At 44.6% G+C, this 21,953-nt stretch overlaps 1 protein-coding gene across 1 annotated transcript in view; it reads right to left on the bottom strand.

Moving 5' to 3' along the window:
* Positions 1–21,953, bottom strand: part of LOC138681001 (T-cell differentiation antigen CD6-like) — a 361,581-nt gene that overhangs the window by 236,771 nt on the left and 102,857 nt on the right. Inside the window, exons 6-7 of the mRNA XM_069768182.1 lie at positions 2,877–2,999; positions 901–972 (exon numbers count right to left, since the gene is read on the bottom strand). Of these exons, the coding sequence (XP_069624283.1) occupies positions 901–972; positions 2,877–2,999 (195 nt within the window). The remainder of the gene's footprint in view (positions 1–900; positions 973–2,876; positions 3,000–21,953) is intronic.

The raw sequence follows: 21,953 nt of genomic DNA, 5'->3' as shown, positions 1-21,953 counted from the left end.
CTCCACAGTGTAATAGCATGCCGGGCTCCACAGTGTAATAACGTGCCGGACTCCACAGTGTAATAACGTGCCGGGCTCCACAGAGTAATAATGTGCCGGGCTCCACAGTGTAATAACGTGCCGGGCTCCACAGTGTAATAATGTGCCGGGCTCCACAGTGTAATAACGTGCCGGGCTCCACAGTGTAATAACGTGCCGGGCTCCACAGCGTAATAATGTGCCGGACTCCTCAGTGTAATAATGTGCCGGACTCCTCAGTGTAATAATGTGCCGGGCTCCTCAGTGTAATAATGTGCCGGGCTCCACAGCGTAATAGCGTGCCGGGCTCCACAGCGTAATAGCGTGCCGGGCTCCACAGTGTAATAATGTGCCGGGCTCCACAGCGTAATAATGTGCCGGGCTCCACAGCGTAATAGCGTGCCGGGCTCTACAGCGTAATAACGTGCCGGGCTCCACAGCGTAATAACGTGCCGGGCTCCACATAATGTTATTACGCTGTAGAGCCCGGCACGCTATTACACTGTGGAGCCCGGCACGTTATTACACCGTGGAGCCAGGCACGTTATTACGCTGTGGAGCAAGGCACGTTATTACACCGTGGAGCCCGGCATGCTATTATGTGAAGCCCGGCACGTTATTACACCGTGGAGCCAGGCACGTTATTACACCGTGGAGCCAGGCACGTTATTACACCGTGGAGCCAGGCACGTTATTACACCGTGGAGCAAGGCACGTTATTACACTGTGGAGCCCGGCATGCTATTATGTGAAGCCCGGCACGTTATTACACCGTGGAGCCAGATACGTTATGACACCGTGGAGCAGTTTTTGCACTTTGGTGGGCTACCAACTGGTGATGGACAGGTTACAAAATATGGACAGATGAGTGAATTTCCTTACCCGGTGTCTTGGTTTCTCTTGACGTCCAGCGATTGTTGTTCCTGGGAAGTGACGCAATTTGTAAAGAGATTTCTGTAATTTAAGTGATATATGGTGTTGAGGTTTACACTATGGTTTTCAATCATTTCTATTGGGTTTTTTAAATTCGTATATACATGGGTAAGGAGAGGGGAAAGGAAAAATTAGGAATGGGGTTAAGGAAATATTTATTAGGGGAAGAACTAGGTAAAAGGAGGAAAAGGAACGGAACAAAGGAATAACTCCGATTTATATTATTATTTATTATTATAGCGCCATTATACAATCCGATATAAACATTGGAATTCAATACTTGGAAACGTTTTATGGTCATTAGCTTGGACAATTATCTGTGCTCTACGTATATTTATGATTGCATTACTGTGAAAGTATGATAGATATTTCCTGAAGGTTTACACTATGGATACACATGCACATTCTCCTGCTGAAGGTTCATTCTCCAGTGGTGACCAAGGTTCTGTCCCGAAAGAGCTTGGAGTCTGGCGAGTAGTAACTTCAGAAACATAATTACAGGAGACAAAATCTCTCAGACTCTGTTGTAGATGTACAACATACAAGAGGGACACCTCCATCTGAAGGTTCATTCTCCAGAGGTGGCCAGGGTTCTTTACTGTAAGAGCAGTGAGGTTCCTGAAGTGACTACTCCACAGATTATCACTACAGGTGCTGAGAATTCCCAAACTCTGTTGTGGATGTACAATATACATGAGGGACATCTCCATCTGAAGGTTCATTCTCCAGAGGTGGCCAGGGTTCTTTACTGTAAGAGCAGTGAGGTTCCTGAAGTGACTACTCCACAGATTATCACTACAGGTGCTGAGAATTCCCAAACTCTGTTGTGGATGTACAATATACATGAGGGACATCTCCATCTGAAGGTTCATTCTCCAGAGGTGGCCAGGGTTCTTTACTGTAAGAGCAGTGAGGTTCCTGAAGTGACTACTCCACAGATTATCACTACAGGTGCTGAGAATTCCCAAACTCTGTTGTGGATGTACAATATACATGAGGGACATCTCCATCTGAAGGTTCATTCTCCAGAGGTGGCCAGGGTTCTTTACTGTAAGAGCAGTGAGGTTCCTGAAGTGACTACTCCACAGATTATCACTACAGGTGCTGAGAATTCCCAAACTCTGTTGTGGATGTACAATATACATGAGGGACATCTCCATCTGAAGGTTCATTCTCCAGAGGTGGCCAGGGTTCTTTACTGTAAGAGCAGTGAGGTTCCTGAAGTGACTACTCCACAGATTATCACTACAGGTGCTGAGAATTCTCAAACTCTGTTGTAGATGTACAATATTCAAGAGGGACATCTCCATCTGAAGGTTCATTCTCCAGACTTGCAGTTTAGTATAGAGGGTGGTCACTATTTGTAGCACTGAAGCACCTTATCTCCCATGCAGGCTCGTCCCCTGATGATCCTGCTGGAAATGGGGAGAGTGCAGGGCATGTTATACCTTAGGGGTAGATGTGGACTGTCCTTGTAAGGGCAGGCGCTCGGGGATTGAGATTTAGTGATTGCCCCCCAGGGACTGACAGGGAACGGTCTCCTGATGTTGTGGCTCCACCTGACCGATCCTCGGCAATTGGTGAGATTGTTCCAATATTACATTTGTGTATGTACCTTTTCCAATTGATCTTACCCCTCCCTTTATTTTGTGATAACATTGGTTGCATTAGTATTAGCAGTTATCTGTTTATCTGTATTGGCACCTGATAAATGCTTCCTCTATAGGCGTTATCACCATCTAATCAGGTACCTTGGGTTGAGTTATCGGACACCGGACCACTGCCAGCGTACAGGGTATATCCAGGAATATGTTAGCGCTATATAAAAATTAAATAATAATAATAATCTTTATGTATCCCCCTTCCCAATAGTAATGGTGTACATACTGAAACCAAGCTACACCAGTGCCAGCAATTAAACTTACTCTTGTGTTTCTGTAATCTCAAGACGATCACTGAAAAGATGAAGATGGTGGCAAGGAGAAGAGCACCGAGAACGGCACATGCAACGATCAAGTACTGCACCTCAGCATGGACCTGGGGGAGACCTACAGGAAAAAACAAAGGGTTAATGCCAAAAAAGGTTTGGAGTCAAACATCTATCCAACATGTAATCCTCATTGACATTGGGGAAAAATATCAAAATATCCTCCCCTCCTGTAACCCTCACTATCATTGGTGGAGCATATCCTCCCCTCCTGTAACCCTCGCTATCATTGGTGGAGCATATCCTCCCCTCCTGTAACCCTCGCTATCATTGGTGGAGCATATCATCCCCTCCTGTAACACTCACTATCATTGGTGCAGCATATCCTCCCCTCCTGTAACCCTCGCTATCATTGGTGGAGCATATCCTCCCCTCCTGTAACCCTCGCTATCATTGGTGGAGCATATCCTCCCCTCCTGTAACACTCACTATCATTGGTGCAGCATATCCTCCCCTCCTGTAACCCTCACTATCATTGGTGGAGCATATCCTCCCCTCCTGTAACCCTCGCTATCATTGGTGGAGCATATCCTCCCCTCCTGTAACCCTCGCAATCATTGGTGGAGCATATCCTCCCCTCCTGTAACCCTCGCTATCATTGGTGGAGCATATCCTCCCCTCCTGTAACCCTCGCTATCATTGGTGGAGCATATCCTCCCCTCCTGTAACCCTCGCTATCATTGGTGGAGCATATCCTCCCCTCCTGTAACCCTCGCTATCATTGGTGGAGCATATCCTCCCCTCCTGTAACCCTCGCTATCATTGGTGGAGCATATCCTCCCCTCCTGTAACCCTCGCTATCATTGGTGGAGCATATCCTCCCCTCCTGTAACCCTCGCTATCATTGGTGGAGCATATCCTCCCCTCCTGTAACCCTCGCTATCATTGGTGCAGCATATCCTCCCCTCCTGTAACCCTCGCTATCATTGGTGGAGCATATCCTCCCCTCCTGTAACCCTCGCTATCATTGGTGGAGCATATCCTCCCCTCCTGTAACCCTCGCTATCATTGGTGGAGCATATCCTCCCCTCCTGTAACCCTCGCTATCATTGGTGGAGCATATCCTCCCCTCCTGTAACCCTCGCTATCATTGGTGGAGCATATCCTCCCTAACATGTAACCCTCACTATCATTGGTGGAGCATATTCTCCCCTCCTGTAACCCTCGCTATCATTGGTGGAGCATATCCTCCCCTCCTGTAACCCTCGCTATCATTGGTGGAGCATATCCTCCCCTCCTGTAACCCTCACTATCATTGGTGGAGCATATCCTCCCCTCCTGTAACACTCGCTATCATTGGTGGAGCATATCCTCCCTAACATGTAACCCTCACTATCATTGGTGGAGCATATTCTCCCCTCCTGTAACCCTCGCTATCATTGGTGGAGCATATCCTCCCCTCCTGTAACCCTCGCTATCATTGGTGGAGCATATCCTCCCCTCCTGTAACCCTCACTATCATTGGTGGAGCATATCCTCCCCTCCTGTAACCCTCGCTATCATTGGTGGAGCATATCCTCCCCTCCTGTAACCCTCGCTACCATTGGTGGAGCATATCCTCCCCTCCTGTAACCCTCGCTACCATTGGTGGAGCATATCCTCCCCTCCTGTAACCCTCGCTATCATTGGTGGAGCATATCCTCCCCTCCTGTAACCCTCGCTATCCTTGGTGGAGCATATCCTCCCCTCCTGTAACCCTCGCTACTATTGGTGGAGCATATCCTCCCCTCCTGTAACCCTCGCTATCATTGGTGGAGCATATCCTCCCTAACATGTAACCCTCGCTATCATTGGTGGAGCATATCCTCCCCTCCTGTAACCCTCGCTATCATTGGTGGAGCATATCCTCCCCTCCTGTAACCCTCGCTATCATTGGTGGAGCATATCCTCCCCTCCTGTAACCCTCACTATCATTGGTGGAGCATATCCTCCCCTCCTGTAACCCTCACTATCATTGGTGGAGCATATCCTCCCCTCCTGTAACCCTCACTAGCATTGGTGGAGCATATCCTCCCCTCCTGTAACCCTCACTATCATTGGTGGAGCATATCCTCCCTAACATGTAACCCTCAATGTCATTGGCAGAGCATATACTACCTCTCCTGCAATCCTCAATGTCATTGGTGGAGCATATCCTCCCCTCCTGCAACCCTCACTATGGCTACGTTCACATTAGCGTTTTGCGTGCTTGCGTCGGGCGACGCAGCGGCGACGCATGCGTCATGCGCCCCTATGTTTAACATGGGGGGCGCATGGACATGCGCTGTGCTGCGTTGTGCGACGCATGCTTTTTTTTGCCGCAAGCGTTGGGCGCAGAAAACGCAACAAGTTGCATTTTTTTTGCGTCCAAATTTCGGCAAAAAAGGACGCATACGTAGCCTATCATTGGTGGATCATATATACGGCTCTTATTCCTGTATTATCGGTCATATATACGGCTCTTATTCCTGTATTATCGGTCATATATATGGCTGTTATTCCTGTATTATCGGTCACATATACGGCTGTTATTCCTGTATTATCGGTCATATATACGGCTGTTATTCCTGTATTATCGGTCATATATACGGCTCTTATTCCTGTATTATCGGTCATATATACGGCTCTTATTCCTGTATTATCGGTCATATATACGGCTCTTATTCCTGTATTATCGGTCATATATACGGCTGTTATTCCTGTATTATCGGTCATATATACGGCTGTTATTCCTGTATTATCGGTCATATATACGGCTGTTATTCCTGTATTATCGGTCATATATACGGCTCTTATTCCTGTATTATCGGTCATATATACGGCTCTTATTCCTGTATTATCGGTCATATATATGGCTGTTATTCCTGTATTATCGGTCACATATACGGCTGTTATTCCTGTATTATCGGTCATATATACGGCTGTTATTCCTGTATTATCGGTCATATATACGGCTCTTATTCCTGTATTATCGGTCATATATACGGCTCTTATTCCTGTATTATCGGTCATATATACGGCTGTTATTCCTGTATTATCGGTCATATATACGGCTGTTATTCCTGTATTATCGGTCATATATACGGCTGTTATTCCTGTATTATCGGTCATATATACGGCTCTTATTCCTGTATTATCGGTCATATATACGGCTCTTATTCCTGTATTATCGGTCATATATACGGCTCTTATTCCTGTATTATCGGTCATATATACGGCTCTTATTCCTGTATTATCGGTCATATATACGGCTCTTATTCCTGTATTATCGGTCACATATACGGCTCTTATTCCTGTATTATCGGTCATATATACGGCTCTTATTCCTGTATTATCAGTCATATATACGGCTTTTTTTTAATATAACTTTAATCACCTGGACTCAGATGATCACACAACCAGGAGTCTCCTCAGACTGATCACACAACCAGGAGTCTCCTCAGATGATCACACAAACAGGAGTCTCCTCAGATGATCACACAACCAGGAGTCTCCTCAGATGATCACACAACCAGGAGTCTCCTCAGATGATCACACAACCAGGTGTCTCCTCAGATGATCACACAACCAGGAGTCTCCTCAGATGATCACACAACCAGGAGTCTCCTCAGATGATCACACAACCAGGAGTCTCCTCAGATGATCACACAACCAGGTGTCTCCTCAGATGATCACACAACCAGGTGTCTCCTCAGATGATCACACAACCAGGTGTCTCCTCAGATGATCACACAACCAGGAGTCTCCTCAGATGATCACACAACCAGGAGTCTCCTCAGATGATCACACAACCAGGAGTCTCCTCAGATGATCACACAACCAGGTGTCTCCTCAGATGATCACACAACCAGGTGTCTCCTCAGATGATCACACAACCAGGAGTCTCCTCAGACTGATCACACAACCAGGTGTCTCCTCAGATGATCACACAACCAGGAGTCTCCTCAGATGATCACACAACCAGGAGTCTCCTCAGATGATCACACAACCAGGTGTCTCCTCAGATGATCACACAACCAGGAGTCTCCTCAGATGATCACACAACCAGGAGTCTCCTCAGATGATCACACAACCAGGAGTCTCCTCAGATGATCACACAACCAGGAGTCTCCTCAGACTGATCACACAACCAGGTGTCTCCTCAGATGATCACACAACCAGGAGTCTCACATTAGTGATCAGGCCTATTAGTGATCAGAGCTATCGCTGTTGGATTATCAGATGCACCTAGCACCTTTTACTGCAATCATCACGGTTATCACCATTGGAAAAATCTCTTTACACGGTGACAGACCAAGCTTTTTGTGTGATATTTATTTATATATTTTGGGGGGGGATGGTGGAATATTTGATAGTGCTATCTAAGTCCATGTCATCAGTTTTATCAAAAAATGAAGTATATTTTATATGAATCTTTGATAATCTTCCTCCTGTTCATCATGAAACTCGATATTGTCCTTCCCTCTCCCCTCCTGTCTTTCCATGCTGCCCTCCTATTAGGTTAGTTGTTGGGGAAAGCGAGGGTGAGCCGACGGTGAGCGGGGTGCCAAGGAAGGGACAACAAAGTAGGGTTTTGGAGGGTAAGTTAGTGCAGACTGAGTTCAGGGACAAACCTTTAAAGACTCATCTGTTTTACATATGTCTTGTATTTTTTGTGGCAGTAAGCTGTTGTCTTTTGCCTGTGGTCATATAAAGTGTTGGTATTGTTTTGTATTGTCTTTGACTGTTGAATCCTTAAACAGGAGTCCAATATTTGTCCTTAATTTATCCCCTTCATTCTTCTAATACATCCCCCTTCAAAGAGGGTTTTTTTTTCTTTTTCTCTCCTTATTCCCCAGATTTTGGACCTTGAATTCTCTAGTATTGTTCTTCTGGCTTGTTTTTTGCTGGTTTAACCAGGGAGAGTCATCACTGAGCGGGGGCGGCACACTGCGACCAAGCTACGGGGCCAACCTCCGCTGGTAGGAAGGAGTTCATTAGGGCTTTATAGGGTGAGGCAGTCTACTTGCCTAATTAGCACCAACCTCTTGGCTTGGCCAGGTGCATTTCTATGTTTAATTTGTGGGTATTTTTTTAAAGGATAAGGATTAAAGGTTATATTTTAGAGGTATAGTTTTTGTGAGCCATTTTGCATACTGTAAAACCACAGCGTGACAGGTTAGAATAGAAAATAGATCTAATAAATATATATATATATATATATATATATATATATATACAGTGGGGCAAAAAAGTATTTAGTCAGTCAGCAATAGTGCAAGTTCCACCACTTAAAAAGATGAGAGGCGTCTGTAATTTACATCATAGGTAGACCTCAACTATGGGAGACAAACTGAGAAAAAAAAATCCAGAAAATCACATTGTCTGTTTTTTTATCATTTTTTTTGCATATTATGGTGGAAAATAAATATTTGGTCAGAAACAAGCAATCAAGATTTCTGGCTCTCACAGACCTGTAACTTCTTCTTTAAGAGTCTCCTCTTTCCTCCACTCATTACCTGTAGTAATGGCACCTGTTTAAACTTGTTATCAGTATAAAAAGACACCTGTGCACACCCTCAAACAGTCTGACTCCAAACTCCACTATGGTGAAGACCAAAGAGCTGTCAAAGGACACCAGAAACAAAACTGTAGCCCTGCACCAGGCTGGGAAGACTGAATCTGCAATAGCCAACCAGCTTGGAGTGAAGAAATCAACAGTGGGAGCAATAATTAGAAAATGGAAGACATACAAGACCACTGATAATCTCCCTCGATCTGGGGCTCCACGCAAAATCCCACCCCGTGGGGTCAGAATGATCACAAGAACGGTGAGCAAAAATCCCAGAACCACGCGGGGGGACCTAGTGAATGAACTGCAGAGAGCTGGGACCAATGTAACAAGGCCTACCATAAGTAACACACTACGCCACCATGGACTCAGATCCTGCAGTGCCAGACGTGTCCCACTGCTTAAGCCAGTACATGTCCGGGCCCGTCTGAAGTTTGCTAGAGAGCATTTGGATGATCCAGAGGAGTTTTGGGAGAATGTCCTATGGTCTGATGAAACCAAACTGGAACTGTTTGGTAGAAACACAACTTGTCATGTTTGGAGGAAAAAGAATACTGAGTTGCATCCATCAAACACCATACCTACTGTAAAGCATAGTGGTGGAAACATCATGCTTTGGGGCTGTTTCTCTGCAAAGGGGCCAGGACGACTGATCCGGGTACATCAAAGAATGAATGGGGCCATGTATCGTGAGATTTTGAGTGCAAACCTCCTTCCATCAGCAAGGGCATTGAAGATGAAACGTGGCTGGGTCTTTCAACATGACAATGATCCAAAGCACACCGCCAGGGCAACGAAGGAGTGGCTTCGTAAGAAGCATTTCAAGGTCCTGGAGTGGCCTAGCCAGTCTCCAGATCTCAACCCTATAGAAAACCTTTGGTAGGAGTTGAAAGTCCGTGTTGCCAAGCGAAAAGCCAAAAACATCACTGCTCTAGAGGAGATCTGCATGGAGGAATGGGCCAACATACCAACAACAGTGTGTGGCAACCTTGTGAAGACTTACAGAAAACGTTTGACCTCTGTCATTGCCAACAAAGGATATATTACAAAGTATTGAGATGAAATTTTGTTTCTGACCAAATACTTATTTTCCACCATAATAAGCAAATAAAATGTTAAAAAAACAGACAATGTGATTTTCTGGATTTTTTTTTCTCAGTTTGTCTCCCATAGTTGAGGTCTACCTATGATGTAAATTACAGACGCCTCTCATCTTTTTAAGTGGTGGAACTTGCACTATTGCTGACTGACTAAATACTTTTTTGCCCCACTGTATATATATTTAGTATAGATAGAATAATAGCTGGCAATTCAGCAGCCGTACAATAAAATCACAGCAGGAGCCGACAGCATAGAAGAGATGGATTACATACAGTATATACACATAGAATAGATACTTATACTGATGTCAGTGACATGTACAATTAGTACAGTGTGTGCAGCTTACTGTACATGTATTTAATTAAATAATCTTTTAATGTCTGAAGAAAGGGCTGGCACTCCCGCACAATTTTGAGGACCAGCAGAGGGAAAGCCGATGGCTGGGGATCAATGTTTATAGCCTGGGAAGGGGGTAATACCCATGGAGCTTCCTAGGCTATTAACATCAGCTCACAGCTATATACAGTTAGGTCAATATATATTTGGACAGAGACAGCATTTTTCTAATTTTGGTTATAGACATTACCACAATGAATTTTAAACAAAACAATTCAGATGCAGTTGAAGTTCAGACACTAGGGACCCAGTGCCACTGGCAGCCATGCATGCCCAAGCCATCACACTGCCTCCGCCGGGTTTATGCATGCCCAAGCCATCACACTGCCTCCGCCATGTTTTACAGATGATGTGGTATGCTTTGGATCTTGAGCTGGACCACGCCTTCGCCATACTTTTTCCATCATTCTGGTAGAGGTTGATCTTGGTTTCATCTGTCCAAAGAATGTTCTTCTAGAACTGTGCGGCTTTTTTTAGATGTTTTTAGCCTTTTTCTTCTTGATGCTTATGAGTGGCTGGCACCGTGCAGTGAACCCTCTGTAGTTACTTTCATGCAGTCTTCCCTTTATGGCAGATTTGGATATTGATACGCCGACCTCCTGGAGAGTGTTGGTCACTTGGTCGGCTGTGGTGAAGGGGTTTCTCTTCACCATGGAGATTATTCTGCGATCATCCACCACTGTTGTCTTCCGTGGGAGCCCAGGTCTTTTTGCATTGATGAGTTCACCAGTGCTTTCTTTCTTTCTCAGGATGTACCAAACTGTAGATTTTGCCACTCCTAATATTGTAGCAATTTCTCGGATGGGTTTTTTCTGTTTTCGCAGCTTAAGGATGGCTTGTTTCACCTGTATGGATAGCTCCTTTACCGCATGTTTACTTCACAGCAAAACCTTCCAAATGCAGCACCACACCTCAAATCAACTCCAGGCCTTTTATCTGCTTAATTGAGAATGACATAACAAAGGCATTGCCCACACCTGTCCGTGAAACAGCCTTGGAGTCAATTGTCCAATTACTTTTGGTCCCTTTTAAAAACAGGGTGGTGGCACATGTTAAGGAGCTGAAACTCCTAAACCCTTCATCCAATTTTAATGTGGATACCCTCAAATGAAAGCTGACAGTCTGAACTTCAACTGCATCTGAATTGTTTTGTCTAAAATTCATTGTGGTAATGTCTATAACCAAAATTAGAAAAATGTTGTGTGTGTGTATATATATATATATCTCTAACTGTACTTAGCCTTTACTGCTATTAAAATGAGGGACCCCCAAAAAATGAGGTAGAGTCCCCCTATATTTAATAACCAGCAAAGGTTATGCAGACAGCTATGGGCTGATATTAATAGCCTAGGAAGGGGCCATGGATACTAGCCCCCCAGGCTAAAAACGACAGCTCTCAGCCACCCCAGAAAAGGCGCCTCCTATACGATGTGCCAATTCTGGCACTTAGTCTCGCTCCTCCCACTTGCCCTGTAATGGTGGCAAGTGGGGTGATAGTTGGGGGGGGGGGTTGATGTCACCTTTGTATTGTCAAGTGACATCAAGCCCCGAGGTTAGTAATGGAGAGGCATCAATAAGACACCCCCATTACTAACCTCACAGTCATATTGTATAAGAGCATAGACACCCAGAAAAGTCTTTTCATTGAAATGATTCCCCACCGCACTCATGCTAATGTCAGAAAGGTGACGTGAAGTCGTTGGCTGTGAACTCTCAGGACCTCTCTGATTGCCCCACGAGTGTGAGAAAGTTCTCCTGCTTGCGGTGCTGTCAGAGAGGTAATACAAGTTCACATGGAGACACTGAGCACATGTTGTTCAGTGTCTCTGCTAGATGGCAGGCTGTATGGCCGCATCATGCAACCATGCAGCCTGCCATCTACATGTAGCAGAGCTAGACCCGTCATGGGACAAATGGATTATCTTCTCTGCGGAAAGGTGAGGGATATTATTGTTTATTTTTAGTTTATTACAGGAGACAAGGGATTCAGTGGAATTAGGTGTTAGGCGAGTATAACTGTTTGTTATTTTGAAATTAAAATGGAAAACTGCTTTTTTTATTTCAAATAACAGACTGTATACTTGCTGTGTAATTAATTACAATATAACTATGGGATTAGTAATGGATAGGTGTCTTATAGATGTCTCTCCATTAGTAATCCGTGTGCTTGATGTCACCTGACAATACAAAGGTGACATCAACCCACCAACTATCACCCCACTTGCCACCACTACAGGACAAGTGGGAAGAGCAAGGCTAAGTGCCAGAATTAGCACATCTTATAGATGCGCCTTTACTGTGGTGGCTGAGAGCTGATGTTTTTAGCCTGGGGGCAGTATCCATGGCTCCTTCCTAGGCTATTAATATCAGCCCGTAGCTGTCTGCATAGTCTTTGCTGGTTATTAATTATAGGGGGACCCTACATTTTTTTTTAGGGTTCCCAATTTGAAAAACCTTTACTGGTTAAGTATATAGCTGTGAGCTGATATTAATAGCCTGGGAAGCTCCATGGGTACTACCCCCTTCCCAGGCTATAAACATATGCCCCAGCTGTCAACTTTCCCTCTGCTGGTTAAGAAATCTATGTAGAAGCCCACGCTATTTTTTCAGAAAAATAATCTTTAATTATTAAATACAAGTGCAGTAAGCGGAACACACTACTAATTGTATATGTCACTGGCATCTGTATATCTATCTATTCTATGTGTATATACCTTATGTAATCCTTCTTTTCTATCCTGTAGGCTCCTGCTGTGATTTTACAGTACACGGCTGCGGAATTTACAGAGATAGATAGATATATATATATATATATATATATATATACACACACACATACACATATATATATATATATATATATATATATATATATATATATATATATATATATATATACACACATATACACACAGTTATATGAAAAAGTTTGGGCACTCCTATTAATCTTAAGCTTAATGTTTTATAAAAATTGTTTTTTTGGCAACAGCTATTTCAGTTTCATATATCTAATAACTGTTGGACACCGTAATGTTTCTGCCTTGAAATGAGGTTTATTGTACTAACAGAAAATGTGCAATCTGCATTCAAACAAAATTTGACAGGTGCATAAGTATGGGCACCCCACCAGAAAAGTGACATTAATATTTAGTAGATCCTCCTTTTGCAAAAATAACAGCCTCTAGTCGCTTCCTGTAGCTTTTAAGGAGTTCCTGGGTGAAGGTATTTTTGACCATTCCTCTTTACAAAACAATTCCAGTTCAGTTAAGTTTGATGGTCGCCGAGCATGGACAGCCCTCTTCAAATGATCCCACAGATGTTCAATGATATTCAGGTCTGGGGACTGGGATGGCCATTCCAGAACAGTGTAATTGTTCCTCTGCATGAATGCCTGAGTAGATTTGGAGCGGTGTTTTGGATCATTCTCTTGCTGAAAGATCCATCCCTTGCGTAACTTCAACTTTGTCACTGATTCATGAACATTATTGTCAAGAATCTGCTGATACTGAAAGGAATCCATGCGTCCCTCAACTTTAACAAGATTCCCGGTGCCGACATTGGCCACACAGCCCCAAAGCATGATGGAACCTCCACCAAATTTTACTGTGGGTGCCAAGTGTTTTTCTTGGAATGCTGTGTTTTTTGGCCGCCATGCATAACGCCTTTTTGTATGACCAAACAACTCAATCTTGGTTTCATCAGTCCACAGGACCTTCTTCCAAAAAGAAAATGGCTTCTCCAAATGTGCTTTTGCATACCTCAGCCGACTGTTTGTGGCGTGCTTGCAGAAACGGCTTCTTTCGCATCACTCTCCCATACAGCTTCTCCTTGTGCAAAGTGCGTTGTATAGTTGACCGATGCACAGTGACACCATCTGCAGCAAGTTGATGCTGCAGCTCTCTGGAGGTGGTCTGAGGATTGTCCTTGACTGATCTCACCATTCTTCTTCTCTGCCTTTCTGATGTTTTTCTTGGCCTGCCACTTCTGGCCTTAACAAGAACTGTACCTGTGTTCTTCCATTTCCTTACTGCGTTCCTCACAGTGGAAATTGACAGGTTAAATCTCTGAGACAGCTTTTTGTATCCTTCCCCTGAACAACTATGTTGAATAATCTTTGTTTTCAGATCATTAGACAGTTGTTTTGAGGAGCCCATGATGCCGCTCTTCAGAGGAGATTCAAACAGGAGAACAACTTGCAAGTGGCCACTTTAAGTAGCTTTTCTCATGATTGCATACACCTGGCTATGAAGTTCAAAGCTCAATGAGGTTAGAAAACCAAAAAAAGTGCTTTAGTAAGTCAGTAAAAAGTAGGTAGGAGTATTTCAAACAAGAAAATGATAAGGGTGCCCATACTTATGCACCTGTCAAATTTTGTATGAATGCAGATTGCACATTTTCTGTTAGTACAATAAACCTCATTTCAAGGCAGAAACATTACTGTGTCCAACAGTTATTAGATATATGAAACTGAAATAGCTGTTGCAAAAAAAAACTATTTTTATAAAACATTAAGCTTAAGACTAATAGGGGTGCCCAAACATTATATATATATATATATATATATATATATATATATATTAGGGTCACTTCCGCCTGTCTGTCTGTCACGGATATTCAATGGTCGCGGCCTCTGTCTGTCATGGAAATCCAAGTCGCTGATTGGTCGTGGCAAAACGCCTACGACCATTGCCACGCTGATTGGTCTCGCCAGTTGCCTGTCATGGCTGCCGCGACAAATCAGCGGTGGCCACAGTCCGATTAGTCCCTCCCTACTCCCCTGCTATCAGTGCCCGGCGCCCGCATACTCCCCTCCAGTCACTGCTCACACAGGGTTAATGGCAGCGGTAATGGACCGCGGTGTAACGCACTCCATTAACACTGCTATTAACCCTGTGTGACCAACTTTTTACTATTGATGCTGCGTATGCAGCATCAATAGTAAAAAGATCTAATGTTACAAATAATAATAAAAAAAAAAGTAAAACAGGATGATACCGCGCTAAAGGGAATGGTCTGTGCTGAGGAATCAATATACCAACAGGTGGAGTATACCAAAGTTACCCCTATTAATAAACTCCCCGCTGAGTCCCTGCTACATATAATGGAAAAAAAAAATGGAAGGATAAGTGCACTGTGATAAATACTATGCTGAGCACAACGTGGTACCAGAGGTGTTGGCATTAACCAATACGAGTCTGACTCACCGGAGTCTGATGTTAGACGTAGTGCCAGAGGTACCAAGGATCCAAGCGCCCAGAAAAAGAGTCCGGCACATGAGACGCTGGCGTGGAAACCAGGAACGCCCCGGCCGGTGGCGTCCCTGGAGACAGTGAAGGAAAAAAAAATAAAAAAATGAAGGACTACGTTCCTTCGAAACGCGTCGGTTGTTTGCTTGGTCCCAGTGTTGCTCCACGCTTTTTGTGACGTCACACAGTGAGCGCTCCCGGCCACCATTTTTTCTCTTTTCTTTTCCTTCACTGTCTCCAGGGACGCCACCGGCCGTGGCGTTCCTGGTTTCCACGCCGACTCACCGCCTTCCTGTTTGGCTGCTGCCACCTGGTGCTGGCCTCCTCGCCCAGTACTTGTTCCTCAGGATCAGCGTCTCATGTGCCGGTCTCTTTCTGGGCGCTCGGATCCTTGGTACCTATGGCACTACGTTTAACATCAGACTTCGGTGAGTCAGACTCGTATTGGTCAGTGCCAACACCTCGGTACCACGTTGTGCTCAGCATAGTATTTATCACAGTGCACTTATCCTTCTGGAGCGCCCCCAGACACAGGGCCGCGGGGTTGTCACGGTGGCTAGGCCCGGTCCATGACCCTGCTAAGGGGCGTCCAATAAAAGGTGATAGTGCGTAGTGCAGAACGCGAGGAATAACAAGGACACAGGGTTGCAGTTTCTTTACCTTTTTACTGAAGGTTTCGGGATCCGCAATCCAGAGCACTGTTAACAGGGCTGGCTGAGACCGGCCGGTCCGAAGGCACATCCAGAGTTCCCTTTGCAGGTGGAAATCAGTGTCTACCCACTAGCGCCTGTTGTAGTCCTTCCCTGCTGAGCACCACGGGATAGTCCTCACAACTGTCGTATCTGTCCTCTCTCTTCTCTCTGTCCCCCAGTATGATATGTGTTATGATCCGGTGACCTAGGAGCTGCATGAGAACATTAACTGAATAAAGTGGCCACTGTACTGACCGCAATCCTGAACTTAACACCGCAACTAGAAGTAGCCGTGGAGTTTACCTAACACACCTAGACACCTCGTCACAGCCGGAGGACTAAATACCCCTAAAGATGGAAATCGGAATACTATCTTGCCTCAGAGAAAATCCCCAAAGGATAGACCGCCCCCCACAAATATTGGCGGTGAGTCGGAGAGGAAAAAACATACGCAAGCAGAAAAAACAGGATTTAGCACAGGAGGCCACTCTAGCTAGATAGGACAGAATAGGACAGAGTTCTGTGCGGTCAGTATTAAAACCCTTCAAAAAAACCACAGCAGAATATACAAAAAACTTCCTACATCTAACTAAAGATGTAGGAGCGTATATCTGCAACTCCAGTGAAACCAACCAGACTGAGAAAACACAGACAGTCTAATCTGGACAAAAGAAAAACAAACGAACAGTACTGAAAATAAGCACACTGCATGTGTGCCACAGGAAAAGAAACAGACACTTATCTTTGCTGAACTGGCAGATAAGCAGGAGAGGCCAGGCAGAGATCCAACACTTCCAAAGAAACATTGACAACTGGAAAGGGCTAAAGGATCCTGCACACCTAAATATCCCAGTCAGAATTGTAATTATCCGATACACCTGGCCAGGACTGCGAGTCAGAGACAACTGCATTCCCACCAACAACCACTGGAGGGAACCCAAGAGCAGAATTCACAACAGATATGGCTAGGACGCACCCGTATGACAGATGGCCTGGAGTTATTCTGGGACCCTAGAGACGCCCCTCTCCCACGATGGCCTCCTATGTCCGTTCAGGCGATTTAAGTTAGACAGCCAACCTGTAATTAACTGTCCTGCCGCTAATGCGTAGAGTCTGTTACTTCCTCGGTGCTCCGGCCACCGGCTCCGCGCTTCAGTAGGACGTTGCCGTTCTCTGGGCACGACTCCTACTGGCTCTATCTCCTTTGTACTCTGATCCCGTTTCTCACTGTCCACAATATCCTTCTCTTCGTGTCCTTTCTAAGATACCGCCGCAAGGTAGTGCAGGCGCGGCTCTGTAACAATCAGTCCTTTCTGATAGGCCCCTGTCAGGAACCCACCCCTGACAGGTCCTCCCTGGAGCTCTCCCAGGCGACTTTCTCCCTGACTTCCTATCCAACCCCCAGTTTTACCACAGTGTGAGGAGTGGCCTAATAAATAGAACCTTTTGCTCCCCCTGGTGGCCGGAGTGTGAAGTGTAATGTGTGCTTGTGATACCTGGTCAGATGAACTCCTTTAGTGCAATCAGACATAACATCACTCCCCTTAGTGGCAGAGCGACATTACTGCAACGACCAGGACTCTGGGGCGCTGCACTTCCATTTTTTTTTCCATTATATGTAGCAGGGATTCTTTGGGGAGTTTATTAATAGGGGTAACTTTGGTATACTCCACCTGTTGGTATATTAATTCCTCAGCACAGATAATTCCCTTTAGCGCGGTATCATCCTGTTCTACTAATATTGTTTACTTACACTGACAGCCCTGGCATCTGGCTGTTTTGATACCAGCAGCAAAGGGTATCTATTCTATTGGTAGCGCTGGTGCTTTATTTTGTAATAAAAAAAAAAAAAAAAAAAAAAAAGGTTATTCTCACCCTCCGACGTCGCGCCCTGTCCTCGGCAGTGCAAGCGGCAGGTTCCGGTGCCAAATATGGTATGTGAGAAGGACCTGCCATGACATCACGGTCATGTGACCGCGACATCACCACAGGTCCTGCGCTCATACCAACCCTGGGACCGGAAGCTGCCGCGTGCAGCGCACACAGGTGCCTGGACTTCAAGGAGCCTTCAGAAGGTGAGTATATGTTTATTTTCTATTTTAAGTCTTTTTTAACCACGCATATAGTGCACACATTGCTATATACTACGTGGGCTGTGTTACTACATAGCTGTGCAATATACTACGTAGCTGTGTAATATACTACATAGCTCTGTTATATACTACATCGGTTGTGTTATATACCGTATATACATTCGAGTATAAGCCGACCCCCCTAATTTTGCCACAAAAAACTGGGAAAACTTATTGACTCGAGTATAAGCCTAGGGTGGGAAATGCAGCAGCTACCGGTAAATGTCAAAAATAAAAATAGATACCAATAAAAGTAAAATTATATATATAATGCTCTGCACCGTTCATTATTGCCCCATAGATGTGCCATATAGTGCTCTGCACCGTTCATTATTGCCCCATAGATAGCTGTGCCCCATATAGATTGCTCTGCACCATTCATTATTGCCCCATAGATGCTCCATAGAAAGCTGTGCCCCATATATAATGCTCTGCACCGTTCATTATGGCCCCATAGATGCTCCATATAAAGCTGTGCCCCATATAGAATGCTCTGCACCGTTCATTATGGCCCCATAGATGCTCCATATAAAGCTGTGCCATATATAATGCTCTGCACCGTTCATTATAGCCCCATAGATGCTCCATATAAAGCTGTGCCATATATAATGCTCTGCACCGTTCATTATAGCCCCATAGATGCTCCATATAAAGCTGTGCCATATATAATGCTCTGCACCGTTCATTATGGCCCCATAGATGCTCCATATAAAGCTGTGCCATATATAATGCTCTGCACCGTTCATTATAGCCCCATAGATGCTCCATATAAAGCTGTGCCATATATAATGCTCTGCACCGTTCATTATGGCCCCATAGATGCTCCATATAAAGCTGTGCCATATATAATGCTCTGCACCGTTCATTATAGCCCCATAGATGCTCCATATAAAGCTGTGCCATATATAATGCTCTGCACTGTTCATTATGGCCCCATAGATGCTCCATATAAAGCTGTACCCCATATATATTGCTCTGCACCGTTCATTATGGCCCCATAGATGCTCCATATAAAGCTGTGCCATATATAATGCTCTGCACCATTCATTATGGCCCCATAGATGCTGCATATAAAGCTGTGCCCCATATATAATGCTCTGCACCATTCATTATGGCCCCATAGGTGCTGCATATAAAGCTGTGCCATATATAATGCTCTGCACCATTCATTATGGCCCCATAGATGCTCCATATAAAGCTGTGCCCCATATATAATGCTCTGCACCGTTCATTATGGCCCCATAGATGCTCCATATAAAGCTGTGCCCCATATATAATGCTCTGCACCGTTCATTATGGCCCCATAGATGCTCCATATAAAGCTGTGCCATATATAATGCTCTGCACCATTCATTATGGCCCCATAGATGCTCCATATAAAGCTGGGCCACATATAATGCTCTGCACCATTCATTATGGCCCCATAGATGCTCCATATAAAACTGTGCCCCATATATAATGCTCTGCACCGTTCATTATGGCCCCATAGATGCTCCATATAAAGCTGTGCCCCATATATAATGCTCTGCACTGTTCATTATGGCCCCATAGATGCTCCATATAAAGCTGTGCCCCATATATAATGCTCTGCACCGTTCATTATGGCCCCATAGATGCTCCATATAAAGCTGTGCCATATATAATGCTCTGCACTGTTCATTATGGCCCCATAGATGCTCCATATAAAGCTGTGCCCCATATATAATGCTCTGCACCGTTCATTATGGCCCCATATAAAGCTGTGCCATATATAATGCTCTGCACCGTTCATTATTGCCCCATATAAAGCTGTGCCATATATAATGCTCTGCACTGTTCATTATTGCCCCATAGATGCTCCATATAAAGCTGTGCCCCATATATAATGCTCTGCACTGTTCATTATGGCCCCATAGATGCTCCATATAAAGCTGTTTCCCATATATAATGCTCTGCACTGTTCATTATTGCCCCATAGATGCTCCATATAAAGCTGTGCCCCATATATAATGCTCTGCACCATTCATTATGGCCCCATAGATGCTCCATATAAAGCTGTGCCATATATAATGCTCTGCACTGTTCATTATTGCCCCATAGATGCTCCATATAAAGCTGTGCCCCATATATAATGCTCTGCACCATTCATTATGGCCCCATAGATGCTCCATATAAAGCTGTGCCATATATAATGCTCTGCACCGTTCATTATGGCCCCATAGATGCTCCATATAAAGCTGTGCCATATATAACGCTCTGCACTGTTCATTATTGCCCCATAGATGCTCCATATAAAGCTATGACCCATATATAATGCTCTGCACCATTCATTATGGCCCCATAGATGCTCCATATAAAGCTGTGCCATATATAATGCTCTGCACCGTTCATTATGGCCCCATAGATGCTCCATATAAAGCTGTGCCATATATAATGCTCTGCACCATTCATTATGGCCCCATAGATGCTCCATATAAAGCTGTGCCATATATAATGCTCTGCACCGTTCATTATGGCCCCATAGATGCTCCACATAAAGCTGTGCCATATATAATGCTCTGCACCGTTCATTATGGCCCCATAGATGCTCCATATAAAGCTGTGCCCCATATATAATGCTCTGCACCGTTCATTATGGCCCCATAGATGCTCCATATTAAGCTGTGCCCCATATATAATGCTCTGCACCGTTCATTATGGCCCCATAGATGCTCCACATAAAGCTGTGCCATATATAATGCTCTGCACCGTTCATTATGGCCCCATAGATGCTCCATATAAAGCTGTGCCCCATATATAATGCTCTGCACCGTTCATTATGGCCCCATAGATGCTCCATATTAAGCTGTGCCCCATATATAATGCTCTGCACCGTTCATTATGGCCCCATAGATGCTCCATATAAAGCTGTGCCATATATAATGCTCTGCACCGTTCATTATTGCCCCATAGATGCTCCATATAAAGCTGTGCCCCATATATAATGCTCTGCACCGTTCATTATGGCCCCATAGATGCTGCATATAAAGCTGTGCCATATATAATGCTCTGCACCATTCATTATGGCCCCATAGATGCTGCATATAAAGCTGTGCCATATATAATGCTCTGCACCATTCATTATGGCCCCATAGATGCTGCATATAAAGCTGTGCCCCATATATAATGCTCTGCACCGTTCATTATGGCCCCATAGATGCTGCATATAAAGCTGTGCCATATATAATGCTCTGCACCATTCATTATGGCCCCATAGATGCTCCATATAAAGCTGTGCCTCATATATAATGCTCTGCACCGTTCATTATCACCCCATAGATGCTCCATATAAAGCTGTGCCATATATAATGCTCTGCACCGTTCATTATAGCCCCATAGATGCTCCATATAAAGCTGTGCCCCATATATAATGCTCTGCACTGTTCATTATGGCCCCATAGATGCTCCATATAAAGCTGTGCCCCATATATAATGCTCTGCACCGTTCATTATGGCCCCATAGATGCTCCATATAAAGCTGTGCCCCATATATAATGCTCTGCACCGTTCATTATGGCCCCATAGATGCTGCATATAAAGCTGTGCCCCATATATAATGCTCTGCACCGTTCATTATTGCCCCATAGATGCTCCATATAAAGCTGTGCCATATATAATGCTCTGCACCATTCATTATGGCCCCATAGATGCTGCATATAAAGCTGTGCCCCATATATAATACTCTGCACTGTTCATTATGGCCCCATAGATGCTCCATATAAAGCTGTGCCATATATAATGCTCTGCACCGTTCATTATGGCCCCATAGATGCTCCATATAAAGCTGTGCCATATATAATGCTCTGCACCGTTCATTATGGCCCCATAGATGCTCCATATAAAGCTTTGCCCCATATATAATGCTCTGCACCGTTCATTATGGCCCCATAGATGCTCCAT

Source organism: Ranitomeya imitator, chromosome 5, assembly GCF_032444005.1.
Source record: "Ranitomeya imitator isolate aRanImi1 chromosome 5, aRanImi1.pri, whole genome shotgun sequence".
Lineage (NCBI taxonomy): Eukaryota > Metazoa > Chordata > Amphibia > Anura > Dendrobatidae > Ranitomeya > Ranitomeya imitator.
Note: the sequence above shows the minus strand (reverse complement) of the source record. Positions and strands in the feature narration are given on the sequence as shown.